Consider the following 16,712-nt stretch of genomic DNA (forward strand, 5'->3'; position numbering starts at 1 on the left):
AATGAATACCCTTTGTTCCACAGAGTTTTCATTTTACAGGTACAGGTATTTTAGCCTTACAGTTATTGCAGTTATACAGACAATACAGTTTACAGGTATTTTAAATACAGCAGTCATTTCTGTGGAAACGTCCTCCTCAAAATGTATTTCTTGGTCCCAAGTCACATGTTTTAATGAACATGAGAAATAAAAGTAAGGATAGGGAATTCTGCCCCCTTGAATCTGATACACCATCTCAATAAGATTAGAAGTGATATTTTACCTCTTTTCCCACTTTCCTGCGCCAACGCAATGTCAATAGATTATTTTTATATCTAAAAATAGTTTATTTCTTTTCTGAATATTTATAATGACTAAACTTCCAAAACCCTCTTGAGCAGAAAATTACAAGGATCTGTTGCTCTCCCGTGAAATGTTTAAATTAAGTCAACATATAAAGAAATCTGGATGTTCTTTTTCAACCATAATGTATTCTCCTTTTAATCCACTACATATTCTTTCCCGTTGGTTGCTATTAATCATTTTTCCTTTCCAAATATGAAACTAAAATGTTTATCTTCCATCAAGAGAAATGTGGAAATATTTGTGAAGGCATTTCCAGAAATCGAATGTCCAAATGGATAATCTGATGAAAGTATGAATGCAGATAGATAAATCCATTATAAACATCCACAAATGGGGCATAGCAAAGCAAAGGAAGATTGCTCCCGATGTTGGGGAAGTCCAGGACAAGGGGTCACAGCTTAAGGATAAGGGGGAAATCCTTTAAAACCGAGATGAGAAGAACTTTTTTCACACAGAGAGTGGTGAATTTCTGGAACTCTCTGCCACAGAGGGTAGTCGAGGCCAGTTCATTGGCTATATTTAAGAGGGAGTTAGATGTGGCCCTTGTGGCTAAGGGGATCAGAGGGTATGGAGAGAAGGCAGGTACGGGATACTGAGTTGGATGATCAGCCATGATCATATTGAATGGCGGTGCAGGCTCGAAGGGCCGAATGGCCTACTCCTGCACCTAATTTCTATGTTTCTATGTTTCTAAAACAGTTATGATTAATTTGTATATGATTTAGATAAGCCATAATTAGAGCACAATGTGCAGTTCAAGGCATAACAACTTGGGGAATACCTACTTCTTTACTTACTATGACCAAAAGAAGCCACTCAACCCTTCTAGTTCATGCCAGCTCCCTGAAGCAGAATCCTGTTACTCCGATTCCTGCTCATCTTATCTCCTTTTAAAGCCTCACAACGTATTCTTCCACTTGCCAAACAACCTTTTGTTTATTATCTTCCCATTTATCTACACCAAGGATGAATTTACAGTGTGCAATAAACCTACCGGCTTCACTTTGAGGTTGAAGAGTAAAGTAGAGCACCTGGCAAAAAAAAACTACTTGTTTAAAGGGAGAAGGCGGAAACTTTCCACTTTCCTGCACTAACATCAGGATTGAACCCGATTCCTTGGAGATTTTAAGCAGCAACACAAACTGCTCCATCACTGTACCTGGGGAAATATAAAATGTATAAATGGGATGCACCACCAGACACAAGAACAGTTTCTTCCCCTCTGTTATCACACCACTGAATGGTCCTTCCATAATCTAGGGTACAGTCCAATTCACCTCTACCCATTGCGGACTTTGTACTTTGTCTATAGAACAACTGAGCACCAATGGTGAAAATTATATAACGACACTCTATATCTTTACCTTTGCTCTACATATTACACTTGAGGTTGGCTTGATTATATTTATGTACAATATTATCTGATTTGATTGGATAAGCTAAACTCACCTCATAGCGTACAAAACAAGGCTTTTACACTGTACCTTAATGTACGTGAAAGTAATAAACGTAAACTGAGAAATTTGGACCCATAACACACATTGCCCAGGTGCCAAATCATCTCTTAAACCTTAGATGTAATGAACAGGACCTTTTAACTTCTATTGACGCAAAAATGCAAAAATCATGTTGGTCAAGATCAAATAACAGTCAGCTTGTATTATCCATACTTGACATGAATATTCTGCTCTTCACATATACATGGTGAAGATACCTAGCCAGAAAATTAGGTTTAATATGATCTTTCAGTTACAGAATTAAAAAATATGCAATAAAATGAAATCCACAGCAGAATACCGATCGTGTTGAATAGATGGTAACAACACACCCAAGAGTATTAATGACAGTAATTTCTGAATTTCCATGTTTAACTCATAAAAAGTGAAAGACAGGCCATTGGGTCCTTCAAGTCTGCTCCACCATCAAGCTTGATGCTCTCAGTAAATTTTTCTGCATCTGCCCATTCCATTTGTTGCCATTTGTGTTTGCAAATTTATCTAAACTACATTAAATGACATGCCTTCCACATTAAATTTCACAAGTTCACCACCCTCTGGTGTCTCACCACCCCGGTCCGAAATGTCTACCGAGTATCCTACGACCTTGGCCCCTAGTTCCAGTCACCACAGCAGGGGAAATATCCACTTTGCATCCTGCGTGACAAAACCTATCAGTATTTTGTACCTCCTTTCATTTTTTGAAACTCCAGTGAATGCAGGTCCAGTTAACTCAATCTCTCAAATTCCAGTCCCACTATCCTTAAAATAACAGTCTAGTGATCCTTTACAGCCTTCCTTTTATGACAGGTTTATCCGTTCATAGGTAAGAAGACCAACCTGTATGCAATACTTCAGCTATGATCATTAAGGCCAGCTATAGTAAGACATACTCGCTCTTGTAAGTCACTCTACAGTGAAGACTAATATTTCATTTCAATTCTGAACTTGCTGCTTTTATGTTTGCTTTCATTATCTGGTATACAAGGACAGGTTTCTTTGTATATCAACTTTTTCCAATCTATCGTCATTTAGTTAATATTTTGACTTTCTATTCTTCATACCAACGTGCATAAAATCAAATTTATCCTTGTCATACCACAAGGAAATGTCACCTAACCACTTTATCCAGAGATGCTGCCTGTCCGCTGAGTCACTCCAGCATTCTGTGTCTACATTCTATTTAGTGTGTAGGAAGTTGGTTTAAATCAGTGATAGACACAAAATGCTGGAGTAACTCAGGACAGGCAACATCTCTGCAGAGAAGGAATGGGTGACATTTCGGGTTGAGACGCTTCAATCTGAAGAAGGGTCTCGACCCGAAACGTCACCCATTCCTTCTCTCCAGAGATGCTGCCTGTCCAGCTGAGGCATTCCAGCATTGTGAGTCTACATTCTATTCATAGTGTATGGGCGCCACCATTATTTCCTATTTCAGTGACAACCATTTTTTTTTTAATTTCAAAATAGACTTTATTCAATTGATAAATATATACAATTCCTGAACCATTCAAACAAACAAAATTCATCCGACATTTTCGGAGACTATACAAGTTTTTCCAGTACAATTTTTTTTTACATTTGTCAAATTTCACCAAACAGTCCCCCACCCGTGCCACTCTGTGGCCCCTGTCCAAGTAATAAATATATACAATGTTTACACAGTGCGAAAATTCCATCTGACACAAAAACAGTCCCCCACCCGTGCCACTCATGTGGCCCCCTGGTGTGGGATACCTTCCCTTAACCATGTTTGAGAGGTTATTGTGATTTTGTGAAAGGGCAATGCACTGTTGCACAACCTTAGTTGCAAGACCAAAGTGAGCCCAACCCACACTTGGGCCAGGCCAGGCCAGGGGGAGGGCAGGGCGCATGCGCGGGGCCAGGCTGGGGTAAAGAGAGCCTGGGCCAGGCCAGGGCGCATGCGCGGGGCCAGGCTGGGGTAAAGAGAGCCTGGGCCGGGCCGGGCCAGGGGGAGGGGAGGGCGCATGCGCGGGGCTGCCTGGTTGGGCGGGTGCGGGCCGATGTACATCCGGGGACGTGGAGTCGAGCACGCGGGTCACGTGACCACTATTATTCCGCCATCTTGTCGCCGAGGAGAGTAGAAACACAGCGAGCGCGGGCGGCTGCGATTATCCTTCCTGTTGGCGATTAGCGCAGGTAAAACACCGGGGCCGGCCGGCCGGCCGGGGACTGACAACCCGCCAGAGCACAGCCCGCCCGCCCCCTCCCTCTCTCCCTCTCTCCCCCAGCAGCAGCAGCAGCAGCCCGCCCGCCCGCTCCCTCTCTCCCCCAGCAGCAGCAGCCCCCCGCCAGCCTCGCTCTTCCGCTCCCATCACGCTTCACCCGGCGGAGCTGTCCCAGCAGCTGCTGCTCGCTCGGAGTGAGGGAGGGGAAAGAAGCCGACACCACAGCACATGGTGCAGCCGGACACCCCCCCCCCTCAGCGGGCAACCCCTCCTGCTCCCCAGCCCCTGCCCCCAGCCCTCCCCCCCCCCCCCCCCCCCCTCAATCACCCCCCCCCCACACACACACACCCACCCAACCCTCAACCCTCTCCCCCCCCCCCTCCCTACCGTCTCCCGCCCCCCAATCACCCCCCCGTCCTGCTCCCCAGCCCTCCCGCCCCCCCCCCCCCTGCTCCCCACCCTCAACCCTCAACCCCTCTCCCAACCCCCCCCCCCACACACACACACACGATAGGCCCCTAAGCCGCGCCCTCGAGTAGGGAGAGCGATCCTCCCTCCAAGCTGTCGCTTGCACCGATGCCCCTGGCAGGAAAGCGGCCTCCTAAAGCAGGCTTGCAAGAAGGTGCTTGCATCAGGCAGGAGGACGTGTTCCCTGATTACTCGGCGCTTGTCAATAAATAGGGTGCTGCCCTTGAACTACGTTGAATTTCATACAGTCACTGATCAGGGTGAAGTTCTGCCTCAAATATCTAAGTGTTAATACAAATCTTCAGATATTCCCCGACTCCTAAAATATTCAAGATTTGTCGCATCGACTTTTAAATCTATCGTTTTGATCAGTGATCACGACAAGAAATAATATGACACTGAACCATTACAGTATTTATGTTCTAAAATTTATGACCCTTTGTGGTTATGAATTGGCAGAGGGCAAGTGGTGCAGTAATGCTTTTGTTATGAAGTATGATTTCCTTATTTCAAATGAATTCCCAATTTATATTATTTTTAATTACAGTAAATCAGATTTCTGACAATTTGTTTTCTTTCAATAAACATTTTTAGAAATTGCACAATCAGAAATTTAAAACATCTAAATTTAGATACGTTTAACTCCGAATAGGTGTGTAATGATGTCACAGTGGTTTCCTGCCTCAACATTGCTGTCTATATTGATAGAAGAGTAATTCCAAGATGTGTATTTAAACATTATCATACATTAGTTGCACTTTTTATTGTTCTGGATTGTCATCATTTGTATTCCTGATTTGTAAAAGGATGTTGATTCCTGGAATTATATATTCTTTCTTAGCAGTATAGTGTTGAATAAAACCATTTAGTGTGACTTCTGGGTATCTTTCATACATTCATGGTGTTGACACTATTTGGTGCACACTATAATAGTCTTTGTATAATTCAGTACAAACTATTGAGCCCTCCATCTCAATTGCTTTACATGTCCAAAGCTTAGTTTTGAAAATCATGGTTGTGTAAACTATTGTGATATGTTCTGTGACAGTTAAGAACTCATTCTCTGAATTTAGCTATCAGCAGTGCTCTAACAATATTGTACATTCAATGATAACTGAGTTTGGAATATATTTCTGTAATTCCATTGAGACCCTTTAATTCATTGTAAGTTTATTTATCTGCTGCTAAAGCTGTTATTTTCTGCATTTATTAGAAATGTATCACAGTTTTTAGTTTAGTTTAAAACCTGTGCAATAGAATGTCCGAAATTAATATAAAACAAAGCTTTTTTAATACAAGATTTGCAGGTGTGTTGCAGTTCCTTATTGCAATGCATTATTCTTTCATATGGGCGATGGCCTGGATAGGCAACTTTGCATATACAGCTTCTCCTTTCCCACTCTTTTTCCCCCCTCTCCCACCCCTTCAAAAGTTTGTATGAAGCAGTTGTGAATGGTGTTGTAGACAGTGTTTTCCATTCATTTTACTGTATTAAAATTGTACATTATCAGGACGTCATATGTCAGCAGAGGCTATCTTTCATAAACTTAAAACATAAAAGCTGCAAATGGGTGTGTCTTTCTTGTTGACAGTTTCATGAATGATCACTGACTTTCTTTTTCCACAGATGCTGCCTGATCTGAGCATTTCCAGCATTTTGGTTTATTAAGATTTCCAAAATCTGCTTTTATAGCATTTTGAATCAATTGACACATTTTGTTACATTTGTTTTTCAAAGTCATAACTCTGTTTTAACATCTGCTGCAATTAAAATGCTTCATATCTGAAAGCGTTGGCATGGTAGACATTAAATATGGATGTGCTACATCAAATTTGAAGCAGTAAAATATGTATTGAGATTTTCTCAGTGGATTAGTAAACTGAAATTCCAGAGAAAAACAACCATTTAAAAGGCTGCATTTTTTTTGGTTCCAGTTCATGTTTTTAACTTGACTTAGATATTTAACCATATAAATATTTATTGCATACATACAAAAAGTATACTAATTCCCATGAAAATCTTGATCAATGTTCTTCATACATCTCCCTACAACACCCTATATTCCTGCACTGGTGTTTCTTGTCAGGCAAACTCGCCTTTGGGCATAGTGGGGACAGAGATTGGTGGAGGCTGGAAGGGGGAACTGAGGCTGAAAATTGCGTTCCATTTTTTCATGTATTTTCTTGGCCTTGTAGTCAATACCATCTTGTTGGTAGACAAAAGTGCTGGAGAAACTCAGCGGGTGAGGCAGCATCTATTTCCTGCGCTCCATAGATGCTGCCTCACCCGCTGAGTTTCTCTAGCACTTTTGTCTACCTTCGATTTTCCAGCATCTGCAGATCCTTCTTAAATACCATCTTGTTCATTATTTTCTATGGATAATATATATTTTAGTATGCTGTTTAATATCCTATTCCTAGGTGAATAACTGTGTAAATTGCATTCCTTTATTCAATATTGAAAAGCACCATAAAGATTTAATTGATGATCTGATCTGGGGTTTTGTACTGGTGGTTGGGATGGGTATAATAAAAAAAATAGTTCTTATAATTGAGAAGGTGGATTAAGGAAATGGGGGCAACACCCAAATCATTCCATGAAGGGACAGAACAAATAAAAATTGGGACACAAAGTGCCGTAGTAACTCAATGGGTCAGGCGGGATCTCTGGAGAACATGGATAGCGTGAAGAAGGTCTCGATATGAAACGTCATTTATTCATGTTTTTCAGAGATGCTGCCTGACCTGCTGAGCTGCAACATGCTTTGTGTTTTTATTTTTGTAAATCGCATTTGCAATTGTTTCTCCAAAATAAAAGTTGTGAATCTCTGACAATTATGCCATTATACTTGAGGCATTGGTAACGTAGGAAGTGTACCTGTTAAAAATATATACATACCAGCATCTGGCTCTTTTACAAGTCTTGGCCATGTAGGCCATTGTTCTCATCTAAATCTCGTCAAATTCTGCTCCTGAACAGTACAGATGAAGCTGTTGCTTATTGACACCTCTGATTTTGGAGTCATTTTTGCACATTTTCCCTTTGGTTCTCTGGAATCAATGCTCAAGTTTATTACGGAATCCTACACTTTTATTTTGCTATCACTATTTAGAGGGTAATCATGTTTTGTATCACAAATCAATTTAAGCTGTTGTGCAAGCCAGAAAATTTCTACATGATCCCCACATCTTAAAGGGTAAATTAGGTCAATTAAAAGCCACCAAGATGAGATGAACCATTGGGAGCACTTGCTCTTTACCAATTGTAATGACTCTGTACAGACTGATTTGTGCAGTTCATTGGTACTTTTGTGGATGCTACCATTTAAAAAAAAAATTAGTAGTTGTATCCATTAGAATGAGGAAAATACATAGAGGCCACCATGATGGAATCTATCTGAATGATAGATTAAGCCAAAACATTGTACAGATAGGCAACATTTATGTAGATTTCTGCCAACCACGGTACGGTTCTTTTGGCGGTATTTGTCTTTCATGGGATGTAGATATTGCTGGCAAGGCAGCATTCACTTGCTCCATGAAGGCCATTGTATATGGAAGTTAAGGCTGGGCCCATCGGTGCTGGTCTGAAGGTACCAGTCACAGGATGGAAAAGCAAAAGACTGCAAATCTGAAATAACAAAGAGCTGGGGAAAAAAATGGCAGGTTAGATGGCATCTATGGAATGAGGAACAATTGATGTTTCAAGTCGGTGGTTCTGATCAGAGATCAGCACCCTGAAATTTTAACCTTTTCTCTCTCTATAGAAGCTGCCTAACTTGACTATTTGCAGAATTGCTTTTCTGTTAATATGGATGTTTGATTTTCTTAACTGAAAAATGTAAATGAACCTGATGGGATTTTAACAGCAATCCAACCTGCCAAATCCATTGGCATGATAGATTAAACTGTGTTGGTATGCTTGCCCAAGACAATACTCTCACCTTCAAGACTTTGATCATGCTCAATGAGCTTTGGTAGATGGGCTGCATTGTCCAGACTTGGAAACAAGCATACTATTTGTAGGAAGAAATTTCCAGAAAAAAAGAGGATATGCTTCTTGGATGTTCTCAGTTTCTTTGAACAAATGTAGTATCCATAGCAATTTCTGGGAACTCCATGTAGCTACCTAACATGGAATAGCAGTATATTGGCGAACACTAAACCACTGAAGTTTCAATGACATCAGGACACTGAGGCTATGTATAAAAGTGGAAGGAATGCACAACCTCCCAGGCACCACGCCTACCTTATTTGTCAAGCTCCACTTTCTCCGACCAATACAGTTTGTGGATCCTCCAAAGGGCTCCTCAGCCACGTCACAATTCAGAACCAGAGCAAAAGCAGATTATCTTTCAACCTGACGAATAATTATGTATATCATGATTTTATTTAAGATTTTTATTTAGCAATAAAGTAGAGATGGAAGGTAGACACAAAATGCTGCAGTAACTCAGCGGGACAGGCAGCATCTCTGGAGAGGAATGGGCGACGTTTCGGGTCAAGACCCTTGTTCAGACTCAGTAGTACAGACAAGTAGAGATGGAATTTCAGTATATCTCCAGTCATGAGTCCAAGCCTTTTGATTGCCAGTCCAGTAGTATAGTCAAAATGATTATAATAGTGATGTAAGTCAAATAATGTGATAATTATTTTGTAATGTATTATTTTGCTAAATATGGTCTAATTTTTCACTGTTGTCACATTATAAATATCAGTTTAGTTTCCTATGATCTAGCCAGCAAGAATTTCATTGTTCTGTTTTGGAACATATGGCAATAAAACTCTCTTGAACTTTTTTTCCTGCCAATATAACTTATTTTCCTGCCAATATATTGTTTAGATATACAATTGTTACAAAATATATTGATTATAGTGTAGCAAAGTTTGGAGTCATGCATTTTGGTAGTAGGAATAAAGACGTAGATTATTTTCTAAATGGGGAGATAATTCAGAAATCAGGTGCAAAGGGACTTGGGAGTGCTGGTGCAGGATTTCCAAAAAGTTAATCTGCAAGTCGTGTTGGTAGTAAAGAAAGCAAATGCAATATGAGCATTTATTTCGAGAGGGCTTGTTTACAAAAACAGGTTTGTAATGCTGAAGCTCTTGAAGGCTGAATTTGGAATATTGTGAGCAATTTTGGGCTCCATATCTGAGGATGGATGCACTGGCTCTGGAGAGGATCCAGAGGAGGTTTACAAAAATAATCCCAGGAATGAGTAGGTTAACATATGATGAGTGTTTGACGGCGCTGGGCCTACACTCACTGGAGTTGAGAAGAATGAGGGAGGACCTCATTGAAACATGCAGAATAGTGAAAGACTTGGATAGAGTGCATGTGGAGAGGATGTTTCCACCAGTGGGAGAGTCGAGGACTAGAGGTCATAGCCCCATAGCCTCAGAATTAAAGGACATTATTTTAGGAAGGAGATGAGTAGGAATTTCTTTGGGTCAGAGGGTGGTGAATCTGTGGAATTATTTGCCACAGAAGGCTGTAGAGGCAAAGCTAGTGGATATATTTAAGGCAGAGATAAATACAATCTTGATTAGTACAGGTTATTGGGAGAAGGCAGGAGAATGGGGGTAGGAGTGAGAGATAGGAGTCAGCCATGATTGAATGGTGGAGTAGACTTGATGGGCCGAATAGCCTAATTCTGCTCCTATCACTTATGAACTTAGGAATATGTACATTCATCACACTATTACACATTTAGATGCAAGGTCCAAGTTTCAAAATTTAAATTTTTTCTACTTATGTGTCCCTTTAAAATCTGAATACCTGGCAAAACTATTAATCATCTGTCTTAATGTTCTTCTCCAGATGTTTCCTGATCTGGTTTGCACTAACCAACATTAAACCTGTTTTTAATTCTTCGTCAACTTTCTCACTTGTCTTCCCCGCCCCCATTGCTACCACTTATCTACAGACTAGTGACAACTTGCACACCCTACCAACCTGCCCAAAATTGACCGTCATACCTGATTTCCTGATCACCAATGACCAGGGGCTTGCTATTGATGCAAGTCAGACCACAGTTGGAAATAAAAGAATCAAACTGGGTGTAGCTTACTTTCTGAATGTATGAAGCTTAACATTATCTTGTTGGTTCAAGGCAGAAGTGTGATAGGATGTCTATGTTTTTTGTCTAATAGGCTACAAGTAAAAACATTCAAAAATTATTTCTAGGCGAGGAGCACATGTCTCAAATTGTGAGGTAAAAGATTTATCTCAGATATTGCTTACACAATTTGTTTGGGGTAAATGAGAACTCTTAAGAATAAGCAAAGTGCATTGATCATGCATACTAAATTTTAGTTTTATCTGAGTAAAAGTAAGTGAATTTAGTTGAACTCATTAAGTATTATTGAAGGTAGACAAAAATGCTGTGGAAACTCAGCAGGTGAGGCAGCATCTATGGAGCGAAGGAAATAGGCAATGTTTTGGGACGAGGGGTACCCTTCTTCTCAGATTGATGTGGAGGGTGGTGGTGGGGTATCATTTAAAAATAAATTGGATAGGCATATGGAAGAAGGGAATGAGGGTAGACGGGCTGGGGAGGTTCGGCAGGAGAGAGGCCTACAGAGGAGATTTACTAGAATGTAATGCCATGGGTTTGCAACAACTAAGTAAGTACAGAGAAAGGTTGAATAAGGTTAGGTCTTTATTCTCTGGAGCGCAGAAGGTTAAGGGGGACTTGATAGAGGTCTTTAAAAAGAAGAGAGGGATAGACAGAGTTGACGTGGACCAGCTTATCCCTTTGAGAATAGGGGAGATTCAAACACGAGGACATGACTTCAGAATTAAGAGACAGAAGTTTAGGGGTAACATGAGGGGGAACTTCTTTACTCAGAGAGTGGTAGCGGTGTGGAATGAGCTTCCAGTGGAAGTGGTGGAGGCAGGTTCGTTGGTATCATTTAAAAATAAATTGGATAGGCATATGGATGAGAAGGGAATGGAGAGTTATGGTATGAGTGCAGGCAGGTGGGGCTAAGGGAAAAAAGTTGTTCGGCACGGACTTGTAGGGCCGAGATGGCCTGTTTCCGTGCTGTAATTGTTATATGTTTATATGGAGAGCTGAGAATGGGGAGGAGAAAGCAGGGACTAATTATTGAAGAGTTCATTTGGAGAAACAATAGTATTTACAAATAATTTAATGTTGTCGACTAAAGGCATTGAAGGCCATTGAGGCCGCTAATTGGTCATTTTGGCAAGCACAAAAATAGTTTTCCAGTAGTTTAGATAATGCAATTTCATCTCAGCAAACCACTGGAATGCATACAGTAGCATAAAACACCGAAGCAACAGGAACCTGACTCTTGTATTTGTTGCAACAGTTTTTTTTCCAGTTCTCTCAGAATGTTGGTTGCTTTGTATTGTCTTCATGTTCATCTACAATCTATTTTGCTTAACATTATGAACAATTTGATATTTTTTATTGATTATGCCATCCGTTCATTAGAGTCAATTTCTTTGGCCTCTTCCTCTTTGTTCCTTGCAGAGCGGTAACAACAGCAGCATTCTGGCTGCCTTTTTAATGGTTTCCTTGTTGCCAAGTTTTAATGGAAACACTCAATTTAAAATCCCATATGGTATTGTAATAATAACTATGCATGATTAAAAATTTCCACCTTTTTGGAGTCGCTCATTGAAACCTGTATAATATTATAACCACCAGTTAGACTTTCTTAGGTTAGTGAAATTAATTTACATGAACACCAAATGGAAATAAGTTGGCTTTTGGGTAGTTCTGTGATGAATGGATATTTTGAAATTGAATCTGATTTCTTTGTAGGATACCATTACTTTCTTTACCTGCAAGATCTTGTCACTCACAAACTAAACTTTGAAGTGGTTGTCGATTCTACTGCTGTTTTGGTAAACATTTGCCAAATTCTGTATGTTTACTTTAGTAAAAGTTCTAAATTATTTGAAGAAAGGGTTTAGAGGAAGTACTAGTCAAGATATCTGTAAAGTTACCTACCCTTCAATAATATCATGATGTTATTGCACACCAGCAGGTAGAAAAACTTTGATGTTTTGAATTAAACCAAACCAATCAATAATGCTGCACACCTTATTTACATTGTAGTAATGAACGCGTGGGGATTCTGGCACTCTCCTAGATCTTAAAATTGTCATTGGGTAAATAAAGTTGCTGTATTTCCTGAATATATTTTACCAATTTAACAATCCTTATATTACTTTTATCTTTTTTTCTACAGTGAATTGAGTGACAGCGGAAATGGCAGCAGAAACACAGACACTTAACTTTGGGCCTGAATGGTGAGAGATCTTTCATTAATTTATTGTTAGCTAATATTACTGCTTATTTTTGATGATAGGAACTTTAATCTGGCAAAATGGTCTTAAAGGACAATTACTTTTGTGTAGTGAAATACATTAGATTTTTCAACCGTAAAATGTTCACTTTGAGAACATTAAATAAAAGTATTCAACATGCAGCAGAATTTGTCTAGATTGGAGATTCAAGACTGCAGATACTGGAATCTTTAGCATGAAACAAACTGCTGGGGGAATTCCTCCAACTTTATCTACTGTATCCGCTGTTCCAGGTGTGAACTACTGTATATCAGCAAGACCGAGCGCAGGCTCGACGATCGTTTTGCTGAACATCTCCGCTCAGTCCGCCTAAACCTACCTGATCTCCCGGTTGCTCAACACTTTAACTCCCCCCTCCCATTTGCACACTGACCTTTCCATCCTGGGCCTCCTCCTTTGTCAAAGTGAGGCCCAGCGCAAATTGGAGAAACAGCACCTCATATTTCGCTTGGGCCGCTTACACCCCAGTGGTATGAACATTGACTTCTCCAACTTCAAGTAAACCATGCATTCCCTCTCTCTCTATCCTCGCTCCCTTTCCAGTTCTCCGACCGGCCTTACTGTCTCTGACAACATTTAATCTCTGTTTGCTTTGTTGTTACCTTCTCTCAACTATCAATGATCAATTCTACAATTTCCTTGATCCTCATTCCCTTTGTCCTGTTTTCAAACCTTGCACTTCCTTATCTATACACTTCCTTATCTATGTACCGCACACTCCCATTACATCAGTTTGAAGAAGGGTCTTGACCTGAAATGTCACCCATTCCTTCTCTTTAGTGATGGTGCCTGCCCTGCTGAGTTACTCCAGCATATTGTGTTTATCCATACTAAATTTGGTGTCCATTTTTGAAATGTTATATCAATAGTCTGCTTTAAGAAATGTGTACCGTTGTTGAGGTGCTTAAGATGGGTTACTGAAGTTACATTTCCTTTGTTCTTTCAATGCAGCTTTTCATAGCTGGCCTTACTCTCCGTTCTGTAAACTTGAAGTCATCAAAAACTGTCTTTCTTCTAACGTACCATCTAGCTCACCCACCATCCCTTGCTTTCAATTTATCAATATATCAATTTTATAATTCTCATCTTTGTTCTTAAATCATCCTGTAACTGTGCCTCCCTCAATCTTGTGATCTCTCTCAGGATCATAACCAAGTGCCAAATTTGCACTTTACCAGTGTTGGCTTGTTTTAATTGCACGACTTGATCGCCACATCTTCTGATGACATTGTAAGCTTTTGAATTTCCTCCTACATTTCTTGCCTCCTCGGCACTTGTTTAGCATAAGTTGTTCCTTAAAACACATCTTGGAGTGTTCTACATTGAAACAAGTCATGTGGCCTGTCTCGTCCGTGCTGACCAAGTTGCCAAACTGAGCTAGTCCCACTTGCCTGCCCTTGACCCATATCCCAGAGAGAGTGGTGAATCTCTGGAATTCTCTCCCGCAGAAGGTAGTTGAGGCCAGTTCATTGGCTATATTTAAGAGGGAGTTAGATGTGGCCCTTGTGGCTAAAGGGATCAAGGGGTATGGAGAGAATGCAGGTACAGGATACTGAGTTGGATTATCAGCCATGATCATATTGAATGGCGGTGCAGGCTCGAAGGGCCGAATGGCCTACTACTGCACCTATTTTCTATGTTTCTATCCCTTCAAACCATCCCTAGTTTAGTTTGTTATAGTCACATGTATTGAGGTACTGTGAGAAGCTTTTGTTTGCATGCTATGCAATCAAAGGAAAAACTATACATGATTATAATCAAGCCGTCCATTGTGTACAGATAAAGGCTATAACATTTAGTGCAAGATTTAACATTGGAGATTAACATTAAAGATAGTTCAAAGATCTCCAATGGTGTAGATGGGAGGTGAGGACCGCACACTAGCTGATGAGAGGATCGTTCAGTTGCCAAATAACAGCAACTGTCCCTGAATCTCGAGGCATTGTTTTCAAACATCTGTACCTCTTGCCTGATAGGAGAGGGGAGAAGAGGTAGTGATCGGGGTGAGACTGGTCCTTAATTATGCTGGTGGCATTGTGCAAAGTGTAGATGAAGGCAATGGAAGGGAGGTTGGTTTGCATGATAGTCTGGGCTATGTCAACAATTCTCTGTAATTTCTTGCGTTCTTGGATGGAGCTGTTGCCAAACTAGGACGTGATGCACCCCGATAAAATATTTTCCACGACGCATTTATTGAAGTTGGCGAGGGTTGTAGGGGACATGCCAAATCTAAGCCTTCAACGGAAGTAGAGGCATTGGTGTGCTTTCTTGGTCATAGCTTCAGGGTGGCATCTGTTTAGGGAGAGGGAGAGGGGGCAGAGAGGGCGAAGGCGAGAGAGAGAGGGCAGAGAGGGGGCAGAGAGACAGAGTAGAGAGCAGACAGAGAAGGGCAGAGAGACAGAGAGGGGGCAGAGCCCTCACTCCAGCTCCAGGCTCTGCTCCAGCCCAGGCCCAGTCGCCGGGCTCTGCCCGCGGCAGCAGCCTCCCCACCAGGCGGCAGGCGGTGGACTCGAGCGAGGCTGCGGGCGGACGGGCGTCGACCTGAGGACTCCGAGCGAGGCAGCGGGCGGGTGTCGATCCAAGGACCGCGAGTTCGGCTGCCGCAGTCTCCAGTCCAGGGCCCGTCTTCATCTCTGGGCTTGTCCTTTCTTCCACCGGCGGCGTTGTTTAAATAAGCGGGGAGGGGGGAATCTGCTTGTTCTTGTTGTTGTTCTTCTTCTTGTTCGTGTTCTTCTTCTTGTTCGTGTTCTTCTTCTTGCATATGGCGTCACTCGAAGCGCGTGGTAGATTCTGTGAGACGGCGCAGAGCGGATCCATTGTGACGTCATCAGCAAAAGCTCGTCGCTTAAATTCAAAGTCTTTTGATATTTTTTTTTAATTTTCAATAATGTCGAGAAATAAAGCATGAAATGTTCAGATAAGGTGATTTTGGACTCGACGGGAAAAATGTCAACTGGAAAATGTAAAAATGTTTTTTCGCGAAGATGTAAAAATACACATACAAGATCAGAGTTTTAGAGTTTTATATATATATATATACACACACACACACACACAAGTGGGTCCCGTTGGATCCCATCCCCTCAACGCGCAGTTGTGGGGGGGGGCAGCGGCGTCACACATAGACTAACCACCCCCCACTGTCACACACACTGACCATGCCCAACTGTCACACACAAACCACCCCTCTTGATATTATATTAATATTATTTATTTGCTCCTTTTACTCCAACTTGCAGGCGCGGCTAGAGTGGGAGAGGGGTCGTGAGGGGGGCAGAGAGGGGGCGAGGGCACCACTCACCCATAGGTCCCAATACTCACCACTCCCGAGGGAGGGGTGGCGGAGTGGGAGAGTGGTGGCAGAGTGGGTGAGGGGCAGAGAGGGAGAGGGGGGGGGGGGGGCAGAGAGGGAGACATGTTGGTTATTGTAGGATACAATTGCATTGGAGTGATTGCAAAGATTAATGAGGATATTTGGAGTGCTAGGAATTTGCAGACAGAGTTTGCGTCAGGCTGTAAAGCAAATGTCAGAGGCGGTAGTAGGTGGATTTGGTGGAGAAGAAATGGTGTCAGTTGGAGGCAGAAAGGAAATGTATGACATGCAGTATGTGTATTTCTTTGTAATTGTTGTCTGCAAGTGTATCCCAGTCTTGTGCAAGGGTGATATTTGTGATGTTACAAGCTTAATGATGGGCTAGGATTAGTGAAAGATATGATGCAGGTGTTTAGCATTTGTTAGAGTGAGCTAATTGGCTGCAGCTTCCTTTATTTAGTAGATCGTAGTAGCATAGGCGGTTGAGCAGGTTTTGAGGGGGGTTATTCTGGACGCCAGAACCAACTGTTGAGCCGTCCCGACGCGTTGTGGGCCTAACT

At 41.6% G+C, this 16,712-nt stretch overlaps 1 protein-coding gene across 6 annotated transcripts in view; it reads left to right on the top strand.

The window, feature by feature from the left end:
* The first annotated feature begins 3,866 nt into the window (after positions 1–3,866).
* The window catches only part of gigyf2 (GRB10 interacting GYF protein 2), a 114,286-nt gene continuing 101,440 nt past the window's right edge, over positions 3,867–16,712 (top strand). For all 6 annotated transcript variants that reach the window (XM_055646466.1, XM_055646470.1, XM_055646467.1 and 3 more), the window contains exons 1-2: positions 3,867–4,001; positions 12,722–12,782. In XM_055646466.1, coding sequence (XP_055502441.1) covers positions 12,742–12,782 — 41 coding nt within the window. In that variant the 5' untranslated portion in view covers positions 3,867–4,001; positions 12,722–12,741. The remainder of the gene's footprint in view (positions 4,002–12,721; positions 12,783–16,712) is intronic.

The sequence above is a fragment of the Leucoraja erinacea genome, chromosome 14 (genome assembly GCF_028641065.1).
Source record: "Leucoraja erinacea ecotype New England chromosome 14, Leri_hhj_1, whole genome shotgun sequence".
Taxonomy (NCBI): Eukaryota; Metazoa; Chordata; class Chondrichthyes; order Rajiformes; family Rajidae; genus Leucoraja; species Leucoraja erinaceus.